This window comes from Suricata suricatta, chromosome 10 (assembly GCF_006229205.1).
Source record: "Suricata suricatta isolate VVHF042 chromosome 10, meerkat_22Aug2017_6uvM2_HiC, whole genome shotgun sequence".
Classification (NCBI taxonomy): Eukaryota; Metazoa; Chordata; class Mammalia; order Carnivora; family Herpestidae; genus Suricata; species Suricata suricatta.
In genome coordinates, this window is record NC_043709.1 from 101748970 (window position 1) to 101769447 (window position 20478).

The window sequence follows — 20478 nt, forward strand, 5'->3', positions numbered from 1 at the left end:
CCATCACCCCCTGCTCCTTCCCCCCTCCCTCTTCGGCCCTCAGTCTGTGCTCAGCATTCAGAAGTCTCTCATGATTTGCCTCCCCCCCTCTCCCTAACTTTCCACCCCCTCTTTCCCCTTCCCATGGTCCCCTGTTAGGTTTCTCCTGTTAGAACTAAGAGTGAAAACATATGGTACCTGTCCTTCTCTGCCTGACTTATTTCCCTTAGCATGACACCCTCTAGGTCCAAACTTAAATACAAAAACAGAGCTCACACCCAAGGGAGACCCATATTACAAAATATGACATAAGACCCAATATTACAAAAAAATACCTCCCCAAGAAGCGTCTGGCTCAGTCAGTTAAATGTCAATTCTTGATTTCGGCTCAGGTCATGATCTTCTGATAATTAAGATCAAGCCCTTTGATGGGCTCTCTACTGACATTGTAGAGTCTGCTTGAAATTCTCATTCTCTCTCTCTCTCTCTGCCCTTCCCCAGCTAGCACGCATGCATGCACTCCCTTTTTCTCAAAATAAATAAACATTAAAAAAAACGATTATTCACGGGGACTCCCTACAGCCTCTGTTCTCATCCTGGCAACCATTTAACTGTAAATGTCCCCTCCCTAGAAAGGCATTTGGAGCTATCTTATTAAAATCACCCATCCACCTCAGTCTCTATTCCAGAACTATGTGCATGCCTTCCAAGTACACCTCACGCCTGCATTTTTTTCTCAATCCCTTGGGCTTTGTCTGGGTCCCTCTGTGTATCCCTGTCCATGAAGACAAAGACTTTGTCCAGTACTGGGCCCCTTTTGTCCAGGGCTCTGTAAACTTGCATTGAATTAATAAACACATCCATGCTTGGAAAAAAAAAAAAAAGAGAGATTACTTTTTAGTGCCTAAGTGGCTCAGTTGGTTGAACTTCCGACTTTGGTTCAGGTCATGATCTCACAGTCTGTGGGCTGAAGCCCCATGTCAGGCTCTGTGCTGACAGCTCAGAGCCTGGAGCCTGCTTCGGATTCTGTGTCTCCCTCTCTTTCTGCCCCTCCCCACTCATACTCTCTCTCTCTCTCTCAAAAATAAACATTAAAAAAATTTTTTGAGGATTATATATATATACATATAGAGGAGACAAAAAGATGAGAGGAGACAAAAAAGCATCACTAAAGGAAAAATAAAGTCGAAAAGTCAAAGAGTGTATCCTAAATTTGCAGTCTTTTCCCAACCAACATGACCCTAATTATATCTAATTACTTTTTGATATCTACCTCATACAAAAAAGCAAAAGAGCAATCACTGGCATTATCATTTAAGCAAAAGTATATCCACAGATATCTCCATATTATAGTAACTCTTTATGGGCACCTGGATGGCTCAGTTGGTTAAGCGTCTGGCTTCGGCTCAGGTCATGATCTCAGTTTGTGGGTTTGAGTCCTGCGTCAGCTAGCTCAGAGCCTGGAGCCCACTTCAGATTCTGTACCTCCCTCTCTCTCTGACCCTCCCCTGCTCACGCTGTCTCGGTTCTCAAAAATAAATTAAAAACATTAAAAAAATTTTTAAATAAATTTTTAAAAAGGAATATAAACACAAAATGGCAGGAAGAATAAAATAAACTAATTGTCTATAAAAAGGAAAATAATAAAGGGATGTTTTAAAAATTTGAGCTAAACATTTGAAAATTCGGATAAAATTCCTTTCTTTTTAATTTTTTTAATGTTTATTTTTGAGAAAGAAAAAGAATGAAAATGGGGGAGCGCAGAGAGAGAGAGGGGGAGACACAGAATCTACAGCAGACTCAAGGCTTTGAGCTGTCAGCACAGAGCCTGATGCGGGGCTCGAACTCCCGCACTACAATAACATGATGAGCCGAAGTCAGACGCTTAACTGACTGAGCCACCAGGCACCCTGGTAAAATTAATTCTTAAAATATCTGGTTGTAAGGGGCACCTGGGTGGCTCAGAATGGTTAAGTCTCCAACTCCGACTCAGGTCATGATCTTGTGTTTTCATGAATTCGAACGCCACATCAGGCTCTGTGCTATCAGCATGTCTGTCTCCCCTCTCTACCCCTCCCTGGCTCTCAAGTGCATATGAACTGTCTCTAAAATAAAGAAACATTTGGGGCGCCTGGGTGGCTCAGTTGGTTGAGTGTCCAACTTCGGCTCAGGTCATGATCTCACCATTCGTGGGTTTTAGCCCCACATCAGGCTCTGTGCTGACAGCTAGCTAAGAGCCTGGAGCCTGCCTTCAGATTCTGTGTCTCCCTCTCTCTCTGACCCTCCCCTGCTCATGCTGTCTCTCTCTCTCTCTCTCAAAAATAAATTTAAAAAAAAATTAAAAATAATCTGGTTTTAAAAAATTCTGGTTGTCATTATGAAATCCTAAGCTGCTCAAAGAAAGCAAAGACTAGAGGAACCATATTCTCAGAAAAGAAGATTTTAAAAAATATAATTTAAAATTCAAACAAACTGGGGAAAATAATGAATGGATAAGTAAAGAACCATAAAATCTTCCAAATAAAAACTGTAACGGAAACTATAACTGAACTTTCTAAATTACAACAGCCTCCAGTCTCTACTGAAATATTCATGAGTCCTCCCATCCGCAGCTAAGCAAATATGGCAACTCAGGTGCATTTTCCAAGGGTGTTAGTAGACGTACAACAGCTACTTGCTATAGAACAGACCCAGTCAGCAGTACAGAAGTTCACAGCTTCGGCAAAGTTGTAGCCCTGGTTAAATCCAGAATGATAGGCACGAGGAAATGTCACAACAAATTCGCCAGCACACTGATTGGTCCTGTACACCTGAATGCAAAGTGGGAACAGGGATACAAACAAAACAAAATAAAAACAACAAAAGAGGGGAACAGATTTTATCAGTCAGCACCTTTCAGAAGCACTTTCTAAAATTAAAAACAATAAGCATTCATTTACACATATCAGAAGACAATATCAGGGTTTAAAAAGCAGCCCGAGGGGCACCTGGGTGGCTGTTGGTTAAGCATCCAACTTCAACACAGGTCATGATCTCACAATTCATGGGTCTGAGCCCCACATGGGGCTCTGTGCTGACAGCTCAGAGCCTGGAGCCTGCTTCAGACTCTGCGTCTCTTTTTCTCTCTCTGCTCCTCCCCAGCCCGTGTACTGTGTGTGTGTGTGTCTCTCTCTCTCTCAAAAATAAACATTAAAAAAATAATAATTTTTAAAAAGCAACAGCCAGAACTCTACCTTCTTAAAATAGTCCCTGATAACAAACTATAATAATTCATAATAAGAAAATATCAAAGAAACTTTCAAAGAAAAACTGTTATTCTCACTGAGCTATTAGTTTCTGAAACTTGATAAAATTTTTACAATGAAGAGAATTTTTCCTTCACTCCTTTTAACCTTGTGTTGTCAATAATAGTAAAGGATGTAATTTCCTTCTACTCTTAGATAATATTTTGGGAATTAACTAATTAGTTCATATGTAATATGGAAATATCTCCCAAATCAGTTTTCCTGAATCCCACTTAGTTTTATAATAATACTATGTGTCTTTAGAAAAGTCCAAGATTTGGGGCGCCTGGGTGGCTCAGTCAATTGAACATCTGATGAGTGGCTCAGTCAGTTGAGTTTCTGACCTCAGCTCAAATCATGATCTCATAGCTCATGAGTTTGAGCCCTGCATGGGGCTCTGGGCTGACAGCTCAGAGCCTGGAGCCTGCTTCAGATTCTGTCTCCCTCTCTCTGCCCCTCCCCCGCTCACACTCCTATCTCTCTCTCTCAAAAATTAAAAAAGAGTCCCAGATTCTAGTACAAATTCACTCTTTAAAGACAAAGTAACACTACTATTACTCAAACTACTTTCTCATTAAGAGTATGATAAATATTTGAATGTATATAGCAAACTTACTAAATTTATACCTTATCAGGTAGTAGTGGCTTACATTTAATAATCACTGTCAAAACTAAGCTGAAAAGTAAAAAAAGCATCCATAGATTATTTCATTACTGCATATTAAAAAAAGGCTGTGAAATCCTTATATGAAAAATGATCTCCAAAGGATAAGCACTAGTTATTACAACTATCACTTAAAATACTTACACTTTGACTAAAGAAGGATCATAAAGAATACAAGATTTTTGTTTAAGACCAAGACATAATGGTTTACTGAAAACAGAAGAGTATTTACTAGGTAGTTACACATAAAGTATGATTAATACTCTAAAACACCTCTCTCTTAACCAAAGTAATGTTCTTCCCTTCAGAATATAAATTTTAATTTGGCTAGAAGATGACATGATCTTTTGCTTCCAGTTACAAAACAAAGGATATGTTGTGATTCTGTCTAACAAAAAGCAAACATAACTTTAAAGTAAAAATACTAAAAGACACAAAAAGACTCACAGGCACACCATGCTCCATCAGCACATTGGGATTCATGATGGTGACTAGCTGATGCAGGAGGTCGGGCTGGGACTCAAACAGCTCAGGGGCTAGCTCCCTCATCACCTCCTCCAGCTGTTCTGCAGCATGAGATGGCACACCATACCATGTCTTTGGCTCCCCCCTAGCAAAAGAAGTAACTGTTTAGCTAGGTGACCATGGTACCAGAGAGGCCAGGGTCTCTCATGTAAATCCACTAATTTATAATTAATTTTGTTTTGTTCCATGGTCATAGATTATATACGCTGAATCCTGGCAAATCAGCTCATAAATCTGTGCGATGGTTCATAATAGGAGGTAAGGCAAGAGTATATAAATATGTAGATACATACTTATCACTACTATTAGTAAAGCAATTCAAAGCACATGAACTCTTTAAGGTGGATCAATAAATAGTATTTCAAATAGGAAAAACCCTATATGAAAAACAAGCATCATTCCAAAGGATACTGACATGTTACCTTGATCTCAAGTCCACTGGACATTCCAATCATCCCCACAATGACCAAAGTCAAAGTCAGTACTCTCTAGAATACTTTTACATAACTTCATTAAGTTCATTTACTATCCAACAAAATAAGGCAAGGCTAGAAATTGTTGAAACCTTGAAGAATTCCACCTCTAAACCTTAAGGACCAAATTGGCGTCATTAATGCACTAGACTTTAGTGGACTAGAGTTCATTTATAATACTAAATTGTATCTTAGGAAGTGGATTTAATGGGTCATAATATATTTATAAAACAACTGCATTTCCTAATCCTAATACAACCCACAGTGTTGTCTCTAACAGAACTAATGCAATAAGAATATTCTATATCTGTGCTAACCAATACATAGAGCCCTGTCACCTATGATCATAAAACACCTGAAATGTTTCCTGTAACTGAAGAAGTACATTTTTAATTGTACTTAATCTTAACTAATTTAAATAGCCACATTTAGCTAGCAGTTATCATATTACACAGCACTGTGATAAAGCAGAAAAACAAAATCACTAAGTTTTCCACAGCAAAGTGTGATTTGAGTCGTATCTTCCAAATGGAGAGAAAAACATCTAGTTGATATCATAATAATGGACAAGAAATTGAGCATGTAAATAAAGGCTATAGGGGACATACAAAAAAATTCAGCCAACAAATTTAATGAATATACATGTTAACAGGCATTTTTAGGAAAAATGTTATTAAAAAGAAAAGAATCATTTGATAATTTCTAATACTGAAGGTTTAGTCAAATCTCAATTACATATACTTTAAATACTCCACCTTGCATATCAAAAGATAAACCAAGTAATTTTCATGTACACCAAGTAAGTATCTTTTGGTCTAAAACTCTAGGCCCTGGGGGCACCTGGGCGGCTCAGCATTCTACTTCGGCTCACGTCATGATCTCATAGTTGGTGAATTTGAGCCCTGTGTCAGGCTCTGTGCTGACACTGGGGAACCTGCTTTGGGATTCTCCTCTCTCCCTCTCTTTCTCTACCCCTCCCCTGCTCATGTACATGCTTGCTCTCTCTCTCTCTAAAGTAAATAGTTAAAAAATCAAAATAAAAAAATAAAACTCTAGGCTCTGCTGCCTGCACGTATTTTAAAAGGGAAGGTGTTTGGGATGTATACACCCTCAGACCTCTATACTTCTCAATATGTGATCCTACACTGGATAGGAAATACTTTTAAATTCAGCTTTTACTAATATATCACCTACACTATTACACCTTTAAAAACACTACTAAGCATGTAACAAAGATCATATATATACCAGTGTAAGTAGTTGATGGAATAACTCCAGTGATCTTCAATGTGCCAGCAGAAAGAAGAAAAACACATTCCCACATAGAGCCATGGCACCTTCATCCCAGAGATGTCTACATTAATGTGTGCAAGAACAGACTGCTCTAGGACAGGCATATTATTCAAATTCCAACCAGAAAGTGCATATTCCTATAAAGAAATAAAAGATGTAAATGAAAGATCAGAAATGACAAGTACCCAATAGAAATTTCAAGGGAGTCTTTTAAAATAAGGTAAAAATTGGATATAATACTTATAATAATCTAGTCCATAGAAACTGTGCTCTTTGCTCTCTGCAACATGTAACTCATATATCTTTTTAATCCTATCTCCTGACTAGGTGGTATTTAGATTTCCCTTTAATTATTTCAGATATCTCTGATTTATTCTGAAGCATAGAAGCAATTGATTTCCTACTCCTTCCTCAAATACACCACTATAAAATAAGACTTATTTTCATAGGTCCGTATTATATATCAATTTTATCCCCAGTAGTATAACTTCCCAAAATGTTCACCACTATATTTATAGCCTGGTGCCAGATACTGTGAAAACAAAAAAATACTCAGATACATAATCCTGCCTTTATGCCAACACCGAAGACTAAGATGATGCAGAAAGTCACCATTACCACCCCCACTACAAACATACATAGAAATATTAGATAAATTATAACAATAATAAAAACATGTTTCATAGATGAACTCAAAAGAAAAAAGAATTTCCAATTTCCAGAAACCAAAAAAAAAAAAAAAAAAAAAGGAAAGAAAGGTAGAATGAAAAAGGAAAGCTACTGTCTGAGTTTTCATAGAGGCTTATCTGGATATAAGGACCAGACACTGAGTTTCAAAAGCCTACCTTGAGGCCAGCTGAAGTAAACCTTTAAAGTACTTATCTTTGTGGGGAGCAATTCTCAAAATGAGGTCCAGGGAACCCACAACGATTTCAGGGACTATGCAAAGTCAAACTATTTTCATAATTTTAAGATGTTATCTGCATTTTTACTCTCATTCTTACAGGGATGTAGCGTAAATTTTCCAGAGGACACGTGACATGTAACATCACAACAGACTGAATACAAAGAGAGATAAGTGAATCCAGTTGCCTACTATTATGTGGTCGATAAATGCTGAATGTGGATGCCAGGTACTGAGGGAAGAAGGGAAGTTCATTATTATGTGTACTTTCCATAATACAAAGTTGAAAAAAATAAAACCCTCAAATTAAGAGGTTTAACAGCCAATGACAAAGCTGAAGACACAATGTGTCAACTAGAAGTCAGATTTGGGGATATCGTCCAGAATGTAGCACAAAAAAATGGAAACTTATAAGTAAGTAGTTAAGAGTCACATAAGACAAAATAAGAAAATTCAACATAGATTTAAGTACAAATTCCATTAAGAAATAGTAAAGAAATATGATCTGTACCCTCAATAAGACTTTTTTAAAAAGGTTTTCAAAAAATACTATTCAATATGTTTGTTGGTTGGTTGGTCGGTCAGCTGGTCGTCTGAAAACATAATGAACCTAGTTGAAGAGATAAGACCTACATACAAAAAGTTTCAAGACAAGGATATATATGTATATGTGTGTTTATATATAATATTTAATATATATATTAAACTCCAAACACAGACAAAAAAGTAAATTCTTTAGTTCTTCAGAGGACAGTAGTAATTAGCATGGGTTTGCATCATTAAGAAAACTTCATAGAAAAGGAAGAACCTTAGTAAAACTTAGAAAAATAGGTAAGATTTGATAGTGAATGACTGAGACACTATCCTGGCTGGTGGAGGGGAAAAGTGACATACTCATACTCAGAAAACAGGAAATAAGACTAGAAAAGAAAAATGGACCTTTAACCTTAAGTTAAGAAGCCTAGGTTTTATCCTATATTCAGAAGAGAAATAAAACAATCTGAAAAATAAAATAATACAAACATAGTATCTTAAATATTTTTAAACTTTTGTTTATGGAAAATTTCAAACATAAACAAAAGTAGACAGAACTATATAATGAACTCCCAAAGACCTCTCAACCTTAACATTTTAAGTAAAAACAATATATTAAAGTAGACTGGTTAGCAGAAAATCTGGTTAACATAATAGGCCTAACACAGCTATTCTTCAAAAAGTCTGCTTCAAGTTCTCTTGGCTGGTATATGGAAACTTATATGGCAAACAGCTCCCTATACTAATAAAAAGAGAGTAATTCATAATGCCTAGACCATACATTATGGTTTATATACACTTGTTTTCCTCCTGGGAGTTTGGGATTTTATAGTATGTGTTAAGCAGAGGATGCCTATGTCATCAGCCTCCAATAAAAACCTTGAACATTGAGTCTCTACTGAGCTTCCCTGATAGGCAATACTTCCTACATGTTGTCAATTTGATAATAGTGCGTTCTGTGTAATTCCACTAGGGAGGACTCTTGGAAGCTTCTACCTGGTTCTCTCTAGACTTGGACCATTCATCTTTTCCCTTTGCTGATTTTGCTTTGTATTCTTTGACTACAGTAAATCATAGCCATGAGTCCTCCCAGAAAATCGCTAACCTGGAGATGGTCCTGGGGACTCCAAACACAAGTGGTCACTGTCTAAAACTATGACAATCATCCCAACATGATGTAACAAGACCCAGACAAAGAGCAGTGGGTATGAAAAGAGGCCAGTCCTATAGAAAATAATGAAAAATGAACTAACAGGATTTAGTCAATGATTTGATATGGAGAAAGGACAAGAAAAAAAAATGTTCCCAAGGTTTCAAGTGCTATGCCTATTTTTGTTTCTCAGAAGTCCTGTTGGTAGAGCACACAGTATTCATAAGACATATATTAACTTTAGAAGTACTTCTCCAGTCAACTATGATACCAAAGAAATATGCTATCAGATACCAAGAGTCAACTCATACAGAAGCTCAACATAAATGTACCATGTCTGAAGAAAAGCTGGTAGTTATCTGCTACTATTCTAATACAGTAACTTTACAGCAACCGATACAAGTATAACAAGTCTGAAGGTTTTACACACATTGTCTAATTAGTCCTTAAAATCCTTTTATAATAAAGAAATCCTCTCTATCTTTAAACACAAAAAAAAAGTATCCTTTGAAAAACATTACTGTGTACAAAACAAATAGAAAATCCATGATCTAGTCTAGAAAAAAAGGTGTATCACCTGTCTCTTCACACTATGGCTGGTTAGAGCCCACATTTCTCCACATTCATGAAAGTGAACAGAGCAAAAGCAGAAATAGATAAATATTCATTTAAAACTCAAACATGAAGAAGAAATAATATTCATATTATTATTAGTTGCTTAGGTTTGACACTTAAAATAATCTTTAAAAACTCTGTGATCCTGTTTCTAAGATTAGAAGATATAAATATTTGTTTAAGAACAACTTAAAAATTCAGAATAGAAACAAAATTCAGAAAAAGGCAAGAGCTATTTAATGAAGTCTCTTCCCAATAATTCAATAATTTCCTGCCATTTGGCAATGGTTGTATAAAGAAACACATTAAATTCAGTGATACTGAACAAACTATCTGTATATTATCTATGGTCTCCATCTACTGTAATCATCTTTCTCCCTTGGTAAAACTCAATGTGTATTCTCCAATCTATATTATCCTAACCTGATTACCCCAACCTGTACTCTACCTACGTAGAAAGAAAAATACAATAACAAGGCTAAAATACAATAAAGCCAAAAGTTACTACTTTTGATCATAAATAAAACAAATGAAAACTTCTTTCAGCACATATTAAGTACTCAGATGTAAGTTGGCATAATATCCATTGAGATGGTACCATGAATAAACTGGGCAGGTAATGTTTGCTGTAAGGAATTAGGATGGATTGGACAGGGCCTAAAGGCCCCAAAACAAAAACAAAAAGGGTAAGACCACGTTAAGTACTATACTCCATTTCTGTTTAAAAAAGAATATGGAGGGGCGCCTGGGTGGCTCATCGGTTAAGCCTCCAACTTCAGCTCAGGTCATGATCTCACATTCGTGAGTTTGAGCCTCGCATCGGGCTCTGTGCTGACAACTCAGAGCCTGGAGCCTGCTTCTGATTCTGTGTCTCCCTCTCTCTGTGTCCCTCCCTGCTCATGCTCTGTCTCTTTCAAAAATAAATAAAACATTTTTAAAAAACTTTAAGAAAAGAAAGAATATGGAATTTGGCATGTGTGATATACATAACTGCTTACATAGATACATTGTATCTGAAGAATAACTAGAAGATGAAATAGTGTCTTCCTCTGTTACACTGGCAATCTGGGTAGGAGGGAGACTTTTAACTATAAAGAATTTCCAGCAGTGGTAATAAAAGAGGTTGGGCAATTCCCCTCCACAAAAAACAGAGATAAATCTGGACAAAATTATCAAAATGACCATTTCTAAGGCACTAGAAATCAACTAAAGGCAAACAACAGAACAAGACAAAAAATTGAGAAGCATTTACTATTGAAAGACTAAAACGATAGACAAAACATTCCCAGATAAGCAAAGACTGAAAGAATTCATTCCTTAGCAGACCCATACTACAAATAAAAGCAGTCTTCCAGGCTGAAAGAAAATGACTCCCAAAAGGTAACTTAGATCCCACAGGAATAAATGAAGAGCATCAGAAATGGTGTATTTGTGAATAAATATGTAAATGAGTATATGTGTATTTTTTATCTTAATTTTTTTAGAAAAGTAAGATGGTTTCAAGTAATAATTATATTGCTGTGTTGTTGTGTTTATATAACATGTAGACACAATGTATAACAATACAGTGGGAAATGAAAAAAGTTTCTATAGTCACCAGAATTAAATCAATATTAACATAAAATAAGCTGTGTAAAGACCATTTAAAAAGTTTAAAAGGGGCAAAAAGGAGCACCTGGGTGACTCAGTCGATTAAGTGCCTGACTCTTCATCTTGGCTCAAGTCAAGTCTCTCTCTCATGAAATTGAGCCCCAAGTAGGGCTCTGCACTAACAGCACATAGCCTGCCTGGGATTCTCTCTTTCCCTCTCTTTCTGCCCTTCCCAGGCACACATGCGTGCACTCACTCTCTCTCTCTCTCAAAAATAAACTTTTATAAGCAAATATAATGCATATTATAATTCTTAGAACCATGAAATAACTAAAAAGTATATATGCCAAACAAATCTGGAGAAATTAAAATGGTATTATGAAAAATATCTATTTAACACCAAAAAAGAGCCACAAAAGAGACAGAGGAACAAAAGAAACACGAGACATATAAAATCGCAAAATGGGCAGTCATAAATCAACCGTGTCAATAATTATATTAAATGCAAATGCACTAAATACTCCAATCAAAAGGCAACCCTCAGACTAGATTTTCTTAAAAAGCAAGATCCCAAGGCACCTAGGTGACTCAGTTGGTTAGGTGGCCAACTCCTGATTTCAGCTTATGATCTCACAGTTCCCAAGTTCAAGCCCTCTGTTTTTGGGCTCTCTGCTAAAAGCCTGGAGCCTGCTTGAAACTCCCTTCTTCCCTCTCTCTCTGCTCCTCTCCTGGTAGTCACACATATGTACTCTCTCTCAAAAATAAATAAAAATAAGCATTTTTTTAAAAAAAATCAAGATCCAATCATATCTTCCTACAAAAGACACACTTTAGATTTTAAGATACAAACAAATTCAAAGTAAAAGAATGTTAAAAGATATACCTTGCAAATACTAACTTTAAGAGAACTGGGGTGGTTATTCTTTTAACTATATATCCTTCTGCACTATATAACCCTTTTTTTTTTTTTTTTAATGTCTTTACTTTGAGAGACCGAGAGTGAGCAGGGGAGGGGCTGAGAGAGAGGGAGACACAGAATCTGAAGCAGGCTCCAGGCTCCGAGCTGTCAGCAGAGAGGCCAATGCAGGCTCAAACCCACAGACCGTGACATCATGACCTGAGCCAAAGTCAGATGCCGCTGATTGAGGGCATTAACTGACTGAGCCACCCAGGAGCCCCTGAATGTATTGTTTTTAAAACTGAAGATAATTTACAATGTCCAAATACTACAGATTGAATATTTTAAATGAATGTAATCCCCTAAAATTAGAGAAAGGCAGTTTTCTACTCGCAAAGGCTTAATCAGCGTGGGCTAAGTTTGAATTACTACTGTCTGCTTTGCACCTCTTCTTCTGGCAGCATCTTTCTCCGACCATCCTTTACAGGAAATCCACTTCCAAAGTCTTTTGAGGAGATATCAGCTCCATACTCTACAATAACATCTTCTTCGATGCTGCTCACCAGCCGCCAGAATTCTTTTTCCACTAGTTCTGTAGGAACCATCTACACAGGGAAAACAAAGATTACAGATTACTAATTCACTATAACGATAACCTTCTAAAACATAATATTTAGGTCCCGTGAACACAACCCCATGATAAAATGAAAGGTATTATTTCCAGAGCTGAAAAAACCAGGGTCCTAGTTTTTTCTAATGAGGATAGGGAAAAGCTAAAGATAATCTAAATGTTCAGAAAAATGTAATAAACTTAGGTTGCCTTTTTCCTTAAGCTGTTTTCCAACTAAGAAATAAAAAAATAACCCAGGACATCAAGAAAGTAAAAAGGAAATGCAAAAATTAAGGCTGAATTTTAATAGCTTTGGCAAATTTTTTGGATAAGGATTTTAAAAAGCCCAACATCCCCTAGGAAAATAGCAAACATCATCATATTACAAATAACTAAACACAAGGAACAAACGCCACATACTTCTGAAAGATTTCTCACAGGGGCACCTAGGTGGCTCAGTCAGTTAAGCGTCCTACTTTAGCTCAGGTCATGATCTCACAGCTCATGGGTTCGAGCCCCGCATCAGTCTCTGTGCTGACAGCTAGCTCAGAGTCTGGGGCCTGTCTTTGGTTTCTGTGTCTTCCTCTCTCTTTGACCCTCCCCTGCTCACACTGTATCTCTCTCTCTCAAAAAATAAAACATTTTAAATTTTTGAAGAAAAAAAAGATTTCTCACAGAAGGCTAGTAAACAATTTAAAGATCAAAGCAGATTCCTCAACAGGAGAGTATATACTGTCACATTAGCAACTGAAAAAAACAGATTTAATATTCTGTCATCTTTTTCATGCTGTCCTTGTTTTCCACAAAATGATGAAAGTAAAGCAAACCAAAAGCTTTGGACACAGATAAATCTGCAGACCTCCCCAAACTGACCTAAAAGAAAGATACTCACATGAACTGGCATATTGAAATAATCAGACTTAAAATTATCTGCCATCTCTCCAAAGCTCTGAAGTGTATACTCTCGTACCGCTTGTTCAAATCCAAAGGCCTCTCGAGGCTTATTGCACTCCTAGGAAGAAGAAATACCTATGATTAACTCACTGAAAATGAACTGAACTAAATATTAAGGCTCTAATTTCCCTAGGTGAAGCAAATCCAATCAACCTTAGACAGCAAAACAAGTATTAATTACTTGCAATATGGAATCCGGAAATAATGTTCTACAACCTCAACTGCATTTTCACAGCCTTCCAGTAGGAAGGTGGTAATGAGACAACTTCAGACTCTGGACCAAGACAAACACCTGGAGGACTGCGGACATGCACTCAAGCCCAGGGATGCTAATCATACTCAGTTTATCAGTGGATTTGGCAATGGAGAAAATAAATGTTCAGAGACAAAGGGAAGATAATGGATAAAGGGATATCCACTGGATTGCTAGAATATCCAGCTACAGGAATGGTTGTCTCACACCATCAATCACCCTAACCGGCATCTTAAAACAAATTTCAGAGTAGAGCTCTTCTGAATCATCTAACTATGAGAATAATAAGTCAAAGCTTTGAATACACCTAGATAAAACCCAGCCAACTCCTTCCCTTCCACATCCTATCATAACATTCTCTTAAAATAAGTAAACAGGTTAGGTATTTCAGGACAATAATGTCAATGTAATCTCTGAATAAGAATAATTTAGAATATCAAGTAAAAATTTAAATAAGCTAATAGATACTATCGGTTTGTCTGTTAACACAAAAAACTGGAGGCATAAATCCTAAGTTCTAGAGCTTCATGTCTGATTTTTACTTTTTTTTTTTTTTTAAGTTTATTTATTTAAGTGATCTCTACACCCAACATGGAGCTTGAACCCATGACTCCAAGATGAATTACATGCTCCAGAGTGCCTAGCTTGGTGGCTCAGTCAGCTGAACATCCAACTTTGGGTCAGGTCATGATCTTGCAGTTTATGAGTTCGAGCCCCACACTGGGCTCACTGCTGTCAGCACAGAGCCTCCTTTGGATCCTCTGTCCCCCCTCTCTCTGTCCCTCTTGTGCTTGCTCTCTCTCTCAAAAATAAAACATTAAAAACAACAACAACAAAAAGTTAAATGCTCTTCCAACTGAGCCAGCCAGGTTCCCAGGAATATGAACGTTCTGAGCAAAAGTATCATTCACCTATAGCAATAAACAGAATTACCTAAGCAATAGTCAGAAAAAGAGTTTTGGAAGGCAAGTTGCCATAATACAACTACTACATTTTCATTCAATATTGCTCTTAAAAAAATCCTAGAGATTTTAGGGCCTAAATGGCTCAGTCGTTAAGCATCTGACTTTGGCTTAGGTCATGATCTTACAGTTTATGAGTTCGAGTCCCATATCAGGTGAGCTCAAGCCCTGCATCAGGTGAGCACAAGCCCTGCTTTGGGTAAAATATGAACCCTGGATGAGCCCCACTGCTCTCTTTCTTTCTTTCTCTTTCTCTTTCTCTCTCCCCCTTTCTGCCTCTTGCTCACTTGTGCCCTCTCTCCCTCTTTCAAAAAAAAAAAAATTCCTAGAGATTTGAACATTGAAGAACAAAGTGAGCACTTTTGGGAACTGGATTTATTTTATGTGTGTGTGCATTACTGTTATTAATTTTAAAAGGATCTGTAAAGTTTAGACTTGTACCTCAGCAACACATTTAGGACACCTCCAGTCTCCTTTGGGCACATCAGGTAGTGGGGGAATTAAACAAAATGTATGATAGCTGTCATCACATCCATCACACAAAAGCAATTTATCTTCATTATTTCCTCGACCACAAAACATACAAACATAGAGATCAACCTGTTAGAAAACAAACAAAAGTCTATTTTCTACAATAAGTAAAACTGAATTTTTACCAGGAACTCCTTAATTGAAACAAACAAAATAATGTATACTAAAAAGTATATATAACTTAAATCCTGAATATTTTTTAAATGATTGTATTTAAAGAGGTTTTCATAAAACTTCCTCAATTTCCTCAGCGCTTATACAGGCAAGTTAATAAAAACATATCAAAGTATTGGAATAAAAAAGACCATAAATCTAGGCCACTTGAAAGCCAATTTCTATAGATAAAATACACCATGTCATCCTTCCTATACACAAACACTCTTTGTAGAGAATGAATACTGAACACTATCTATAATACAGCTCAAGAATTTACATATTCATATTCTCTCACTCACAAGGTATATGTGAGTATAACTTAGGGGAAGAGTCCATGTAAATGGAGAAAGCAAGGTTAATGTTACATAAACAAAAGCTGTAACTTTAAATTTACCATCTAGTCTTCTAGCCAAACGAACTAACCAAACGGCATACTAATATATAACGAGATAAAAAGTGCACAACTAAAAATAAATTCCTTTCCCTCCTGACACATCTCAGAACACTTACAAAGTTAACAGAGAGAGTTCCTTTCCGTTGTCTCATTTGCATGTTAAATGCGTCTGACCTGTTGGTAACTTTTCGTCTTCGGGAGACCTCATCTTGAAATAAAAATAGTTATATAATAATAGTAAAAACTAATGTTGAGAGCTTACTCTGGACCAGACACTATTTAAAATTATTTAAATTAAATCTCACAACACTACGAGGTAGATATACTATTATCCCAGTTGAAGACAAAGCACCTAAAGAATAGAGAAGTAACTTGCCCCAAATCATACAGCCAGCCAGTGGCAGATCTGGGAATCCATTCCAGGCAATCAAGCTCAAGAGAGCTGAACTGCTGATTCTATGCTGCCTGTATGTAGTACTTAGCAGGGACTACCTTGAGACTAGTTTTCAGACTACTGACAGCCAATGCATTAAGTACAAGAATAAAAAGATAATCAAGTGCTTAATTCTTAAAAGGGTGGTAATAAATAACATAATGTATTTGGTAAGTCCTATCACACTGAATGTTTTTACAGTGATAGGACAATATGATCTGATCCTCCAGAGTTCTCATCCACAATCTGAATTGTGACTTATATCATGAAATGGGTAATAACTAATGTGACTTGTGATTATAGCACTTCATTAAATTCATATATATTAAAAACAAATCCAACACAGTCTTTGTTAAACTGAATATTCAAACTGACATGTACACAGAATAGCAAAATTTGATCTTTACATTAGAAATTTTATTTACAAGAAGTTTCAAATATACTAAGCTAAGAGTAACTAGGCTTTCTTCAAAGAGTTGTTTTTAATGAAGTGTCATAATATAACAAGACAATTATGGAAAAATAACAAAATTAGAACTAGAATGTAAGTCATAACCTCCCCACAGTAGGTGTTGATACTAAAAGTCAGGGAACCCTGTCTCTGAATTTAAAAGATTTAGATCACCAAGTAAGAACCATTTATTTCACCAATCTCTCATAAACTAGCCCTTAGAAACTATAAATTACTGTGTCATGTATCAGACATGAAAAGGAAAATTTCACTCTTTCAAATATTACAAAAATTCAATAAAATATGGTTCCTCAAGCCTTAAATTTAAGATTATCTTGTCATAAAAGGTGACCAAAAAACAACACTAGAAGTTTACACTCCTAAGAAAATCCCAAAGCAGACTGCAATTCAAGTATTATTTTTATTACCTTATTTCTATTCATGACCAAATAACAGATTTTACCTTCTTTATCTTTTGCTCCCATTGCTAGTCCCACAACCTTAGGGCCAGCCCCAAAAATTCGAAGTTTCTTCAGTTCCGTGTTTCTATTCACTTCTCCAGATTCTGGCTAAAAAAAAAAAAAAAATTAAACAAAACTCACATTATCTAATTATTCTGATTCATATATTTACTTTCTTATCCAACAAAAGTTTCAAGATTGTCTTCAAAATGAGAAAAAAATTAATTGATTTCTTCTCTCTAAGTCCACTCATTGCCTCATTAAACAGGTGAACAGTCATCTAAGCACTATGCAAAACCCAGATTCCTTTCCACAAAAGAAAACCTATCTCTAACAAAAGCACAGTTGTCAATTAGGTTCTGTCCAGAGACAAATAACACTGGTCATAACCAGTAGAATACTGGTAGTATCTCAACAGAGATCTTCACTTCTAACTGCTAATGAACTTCCATCTTTGAACAGAAGGCAGTATGCCCATCCCATGAGATGAATGATTATTCTAAGCCAATCATGCCATTTTTCATGGTTGGTGATGACATAGCCCGAGCTAGAAATGTTATCCTGGTCTAGCCAATGAAACAGAGAGAATGTCTACTGGAAGTCTCTGGGAAAGATTTTCATCTTCTAAGAAGAGAAAGCTTCTCAAAAAGTAAGCCTTTTGACCCAACTTCCTTCCTTACTGCTAGGAGAATCACCTGCTGAAGGCATGGTCCACCTGGTGCTGGACTCTGCAGCAGCCACACTGCGATTAGGAAGAAATGTATTACCCACACACTGAAGAAAGCAAGGCAGAAAGATGGAAAGAGCCTGGCCCTTAAGGGCAATGGGCAGTTGGTGCATCCACCCTAGAAGTACGTATTTCTGGAAATCTTGTGTGAAAACTGTGTTGTTAGTGTTTCAGCTGATGCCCTTTGGCATTCTAGATCTTGAAGATGAGAATATCCTGGTAGACACAAGTGTTACATGGTGAATTCGGATGGCCCATACACTCTGAATGTACACTAAATAACCAAAACCTAGTAAAAATATAGCCAATAAGAATAAAAATAAACCAGGACAAAATAAAGACTACCTTATAAGAATCAAACTACCTATGAGCATATAAGAACCAAATCAACCAAAATGGCATTTTAATATATATAAACTTTGATTTGACCATACTTTAAGTATAATGGAGAAATATGGCTCAAACTTAGTGTCACCCATAATGAGATATATTGGCATTATGGGCTTCATTCAAATGTATAAATATGTTAAGGATTTGATAACCCTTCATACAAACTGTTCTCTCTCTCTTTTTTTTTTTTGCTGGTAAATTGTGCTTTAATTTCTCCCATTAGATGTGATGCATGAGATACAAGTATAAACTTTCATTGTACATCAAGAAAATAAAAAGCACACTTATACAGATATAACCCAACAGCTTAGTTCCTAAAAAAAAAAAAAAAAAGTTTTGGATGTAATTAAAGTAATTGATCTTTAATGTAGAATCCTGAAGGTTTTACAAGCTTTCAAAAAGCTCAATAATGAGGTCACAGATGAAAAAACAACCCTAGCAAGTGATGTGATAGAAGAAAGGGGAGTGGGATATCTTTCATAACTGGTTTGTTTAAGAGACCTGTCAAAGTCAAGGACGGCTTGTCAAAGACACCAAGGTAGAAAATAACAAATGAAAAATGGATTTAGAAAAGGTAGTAATGTTTGAGGTATACTGGATTTGGCATGCCTGCCATGTCCACCAAGAAGTACATGTGTATACATGTATTCTAAACACACACAGTAAACAGAAAAGGTAAACAGAAAAGAAACATGGTATCAAGACATATTTAGGAGTGTTGGGTGCCTGGGTGACTCAGTCAATTAAGCTTCTGACTTTAGCTCAGGTCATGATCTCACAGTTCATGTGTTCAAGCCCTACACTGGGCTCTGTGCTGACAGCTCAGACCCTGGAGCCTGCTTCAGATTCTGTGTCTTCTTCTCTCTCTTTACCCCTCCCCCATTCATATTCTCTCTGTCTCTCCCTGAAAAATATTTTTAAAATTATTTTAAAAACATTAAAAAGAATTCAAGATATAAAACAGATGAACATGAAGGGCAGGGAAGCAAAAATAATATAAAAACAGGGAGGGGGACAAAACATAAAAGACTCAAACACAAAGAACAAACTTGTTGATGCTCTCTCGCTCTCTCTCTCAAATAAACAAACATTAAAAAAATAAAAACTTGGGGGCGCCTGGATGGCTCAGTCAGTTAGGCATCCAACTTCAGCTCAGGTCATGATCTCGTGGGTCATGAGTTCGAGCCCCACATCGGGCTCTGTGCTGACAGCTCAGAGCGTGGAGCCTGCTTCAGATTCTGTGTCTTCCTCTCTCTCTCTTCCTCCTCTGCTCATGCTCTGTCTCTCTCTCTCAAAAATAAAAATTTTAAAAAATGTTTTAATAAATAAATAAATAAATGATATTTTTAAAAGGAGCAAAGAAAGCAGCCATGGCATGAAAGACAGATATCTTTTGAGCTCTAGAAAAGCAAGACGAAATATCAACTACGTTCCTCTCTACTAAGATCTCCTCACAACCGTTGATCCAATAAATCTTGTTAATAATGAACAGACCAACTTCCTTCTCTGATTCCCACTTCATCACTTTTTTAATATTGATTTATTTACTGAGAGAGAGAGAGAGAGAGAGAGAGAGAGAGCAAACACACATGAGCAGGGTAGGGAGGGGTAGAGAGAGGAGAAAGAGAATCTGCAGAGTCCTCCGCAGGGCTCCATTCTACAAACGGTGAGAAATCAAGAGTCAGATGCTTACTCAACTGAGCCACCTAGCCCATCCAGCCACCCGGCTCAGACTCCTACTTTTAGTGGGAACCATTTCCATTCTTACAACACAATGTTTCTTTAGATATGTTAAAATCAATGACTGGGATCAAGTTAAGCTGCTCTTTTGATCCATAGGTTAAGTGAAACATTATCTAAGAATTTACAAGGGCATCTCACAGTCAACCTACAGACCTATCTTTACCAATAATTTTAAAAAATATAACTTTGAGAGCCACAAAATGGGAATGGGAAAAGGAGGACAAGTGAAGACAAAAAGAAATTAGGGCATTTCTCTTCTGATTATTTTAGGCTACAAGAACACTCCAGAAGTGTTCTAAAAACAATGGAATGGTTCAGACACAAACTCATACTCTGGCTTTTAAAGGAATGAGTGACATAGGTCTAACAGGAAATTTTCAGAATGATCTAGCTTCAAGAAAAGCAAGCAGTCAGTAGTGCTTAAGAAAAATTGATTCAGTATCTAATGGATAGTTGATACCTGTCACAACACAGCATTTTATATACTGTTAAGTGAAACTGCAA

At 36.6% G+C, this 20478-nt stretch overlaps 1 protein-coding gene across 3 annotated transcripts in view; it reads right to left on the bottom strand.

The window, feature by feature from the left end:
• The window catches only part of KDM5A (lysine demethylase 5A), an 88428-nt gene that overhangs the window by 49951 nt on the left and 17999 nt on the right, over positions 1-20478 (bottom strand). For all 3 annotated transcript variants that reach the window (XR_003914883.1, XR_003914884.1, XM_029955846.1), the window contains exons 6-13: positions 17117-17222; positions 15886-15977; positions 15130-15288; positions 13412-13531; positions 12356-12514; positions 6174-6355; positions 4375-4537; positions 2670-2789 (exon numbers count right to left, since the gene is read on the bottom strand). Coding sequence is in view for 1 of the 3 variants with exons in the window: in XM_029955846.1 (XP_029811706.1) it covers positions 2670-2789; positions 4375-4537; positions 6174-6355; positions 12356-12514; positions 13412-13531; positions 15130-15288; positions 15886-15977; positions 17117-17222 (1101 nt within the window). In the remaining 2 variants the exon portion in view is untranslated. The remainder of the gene's footprint in view (positions 1-2669; positions 2790-4374; positions 4538-6173; positions 6356-12355; positions 12515-13411; positions 13532-15129; positions 15289-15885; positions 15978-17116; positions 17223-20478) is intronic.